Source organism: Gekko japonicus, unplaced genomic scaffold (genome assembly GCF_001447785.1).
Source record: "Gekko japonicus isolate JY-2015 unplaced genomic scaffold, Gekko_japonicus_V1.1 scaffold4364, whole genome shotgun sequence".
NCBI lineage: Eukaryota > Metazoa > Chordata > Lepidosauria > Squamata > Gekkonidae > Gekko > Gekko japonicus.
The window spans coordinates 62430-64987 of NW_015169920.1; the positions used below are offsets into that span (position 1 = coordinate 62430).

A 2558-nucleotide genomic window follows, 5' to 3' on the forward strand; every position below is an offset into this window, starting at 1 on the left:
TGAAACGGAGATGAGCACCGCAACCCTAGAGTCGGATTCGACTGGCTTTCGAGCAAGGGAACCTTTACCTATCGCCTGATTCTTTAGCTAGAGAAGCCAGGAATTGAACCTGGGACCTTCTGCATGCCACACTCCCATTGAACCACAGCCGCCCCTCCCCCAATACCCTAGTAATTGAGAGGGAATATTGGCTGTACACACACAAACTCCTGGGTACAATCCCCAGTAGATCTAGTTTGTCAGAGGAGTACCTTGTGAGATTATTATTTTTTTGGAAAGTGTGGGGGGGACTAGAAGAAGGTGCCTTTAAAAATAAGGGTGGCGCTTTGAATGCAGAAGCTCTCAAGGTCAATTCCTGGCATCTCCAGTTTACAAAATGGGTCAGGTAGGTGATGTGGAAGACTCTCCCCTAAGTCCTTGGAGAGCTGCTGCCAGTCAGAGCCGACAGTACCGACCGTGATAAACTGAATCAGTAGGCAGCAGCTTCGTATGCCCCTGTGGATTTGTCACATGGCCTTTTTTTCCCAACAAGAGGCGAGCGTGTTTGTCCTAGTCCTCACTCTTGAGCTTTCAGCAATCAACTGCTTAGGGCAGTTAAAACTCAGTAAAGTAAAGGTAAAGGTTCCCTTGCTCGAAAGCCAGTCGAGTCCGACTCTAGGGTTGCGGTGCTCATCTCCGTTTCAAAGCCGAAGAGCCAGCGCTGTCCGAAGACGTTTCCGTGGTCATGTGGCCGGCATGACTAAACACCGAGGCGCACGGAACGCTGTTCCCTTCCCACCGAAGTGGTCCCTATTTATCTACTTGCAATTTCTTGCTTTCGAACTGCTAGGTTGGCAGGAGCTGGGACTAGAGACAGGAGCTCACCCCGTCTTGCGGCACCCGGGTCTTGAACTGCTGAACTACCGACCTTCCACAGCCTGCAGTTCAGCATCTTAACCACTTGAGCCACCGCAGCTCCATTGGGGCATGGATGGCAGCCTTTTGTGGCCCTGGCCATTGATGGCATGGTGCAGAATCTAGTCCCTTCTCTCCACAGGGAAGGAACTAAAGACTGGGGCTGGCTGGCACCAAGGATGATAATGCCTACGAGCAGCCTTGCTTGGCTGGCCCCTTTCCTCAGTGCTGCATCCGATGCTACGTTCCTGTGCGGAATTGCAAAATGAAGGCTTTCTAGGCTCCTCCTCGCAGATCCCAACATGTACATGAAGCTGTGCCAGAGAAACCCAACCTGGCTGTCTTAATCCCAGCCCCGTTCCACCCACGTAACAGGCTCTGAGCTGCTTTCCCCGCCCACTCACACTCCTGTCTTGCGTTGTACTCAAGTTTCTAATTACTGGCTGTTTTCTCCCTAGGAACCTCCCAGGACGAGAGCCTGCTTTTCCCTGGCGTCTATTTCCGGCAGTTCCTCCCCGTCTCGCCCAAGGTAAAAACAACACTCCTCCCACGGGAGCTGTGGTCAGAACAGCCTGGGTCCCTTGGCTCTCCAGAGACTCTCGATTGTTTAGCTGGCCTGGGAGTTGTTAACAAGCACACACACAAAAAAAAGAGGGCAGCTCAGATCTCTGCAAAACATGTGGTAATTATGTGTTGGAGTTTCAAGTTTGCCGTGCCTGACAGATTTCGGGTGCAAACGACTGTCAAGATGTCTTTTTGTTAACCACTTCCCCCCCCCCCCAGAAGAGGAAATCTCTTCTGCATTTGGGCAAGCGTATTTAAAAATAAGGGTGTCTTTAAAAATAAGGGTGAGGCTTTGAATGCAGAAGCTCTCAAGATCAATTCCTGGCATCTCCAGTTTACAAAAGGGTCAGGTAGGTGATGTGGAAGACTCTCCCCTAAGTCCTTGGAGAGCTGCTGCCAGTCAGAGCCGACAGTACCGACCTCTGCAGCACACGAATGTAGAGCTAAGGGGCTGCCATGTAGAACTATTCATCAGTCTAGCCCACTTGTTAGAGAATGAACTTGATATTTGCTTTATGAACTATATCTATTGCCACACACAATGGACTGTGCACGCACACACACACAGGCTCAGAGAACTGTACATTTCAAGTCACCTGTGGTGATGTAACACATAGAAGGTGCCTGCACAAGCCTTACACGTGTAAATAAGGTTTCAGGTACAGAGTTACCAGCCTGGTGAAGAAGCACACACCTCCATTATTGTGAGCAGTAAGAAACAACAACTTTGAAAAGAGACAGCCCCCATTGCAGATCTAGTTGTGATCACTTCCGACACATCATTGCTTTGTTACTGCATTGGTATTTCCTGCCAAATGGACATTTGGTTTACAATAGGATGGCCAGCTTCATCTACACTACAGTGAAGCATCCTGACACCAAGGTTTTCACAGCTGCCCAGATGTCCTTCTTTGAGTAAGGTATTAGATTTCAATATTGGCCACTCCTGATAGGCAACCTCCCACTCCTATAGGCAACCAATAGGATTAGTTTTGGGACGGACTAACAGGAAGGTGGGCCAGGAGGTTGGCATGGCCACCACCCACCTCCTGGATCCCCCATAAAAGAAGAGAACCAGTCACATGGTCTCTCTCTCTCTC

At 49.8% G+C, this 2558-nt stretch overlaps 1 protein-coding gene across 1 annotated transcript in view; it reads left to right on the forward strand.

The window, feature by feature from the left end:
- Positions 1 to 2558, forward strand: part of METTL17 (methyltransferase like 17) — a 28202-nt gene that overhangs the window by 14686 nt on the left and 10958 nt on the right. Inside the window, exon 7 of the mRNA XM_015417526.1 lies at positions 1353 to 1423. Coding sequence (XP_015273012.1) covers positions 1353 to 1423 — 71 coding nt within the window. The remainder of the gene's footprint in view (positions 1 to 1352; positions 1424 to 2558) is intronic.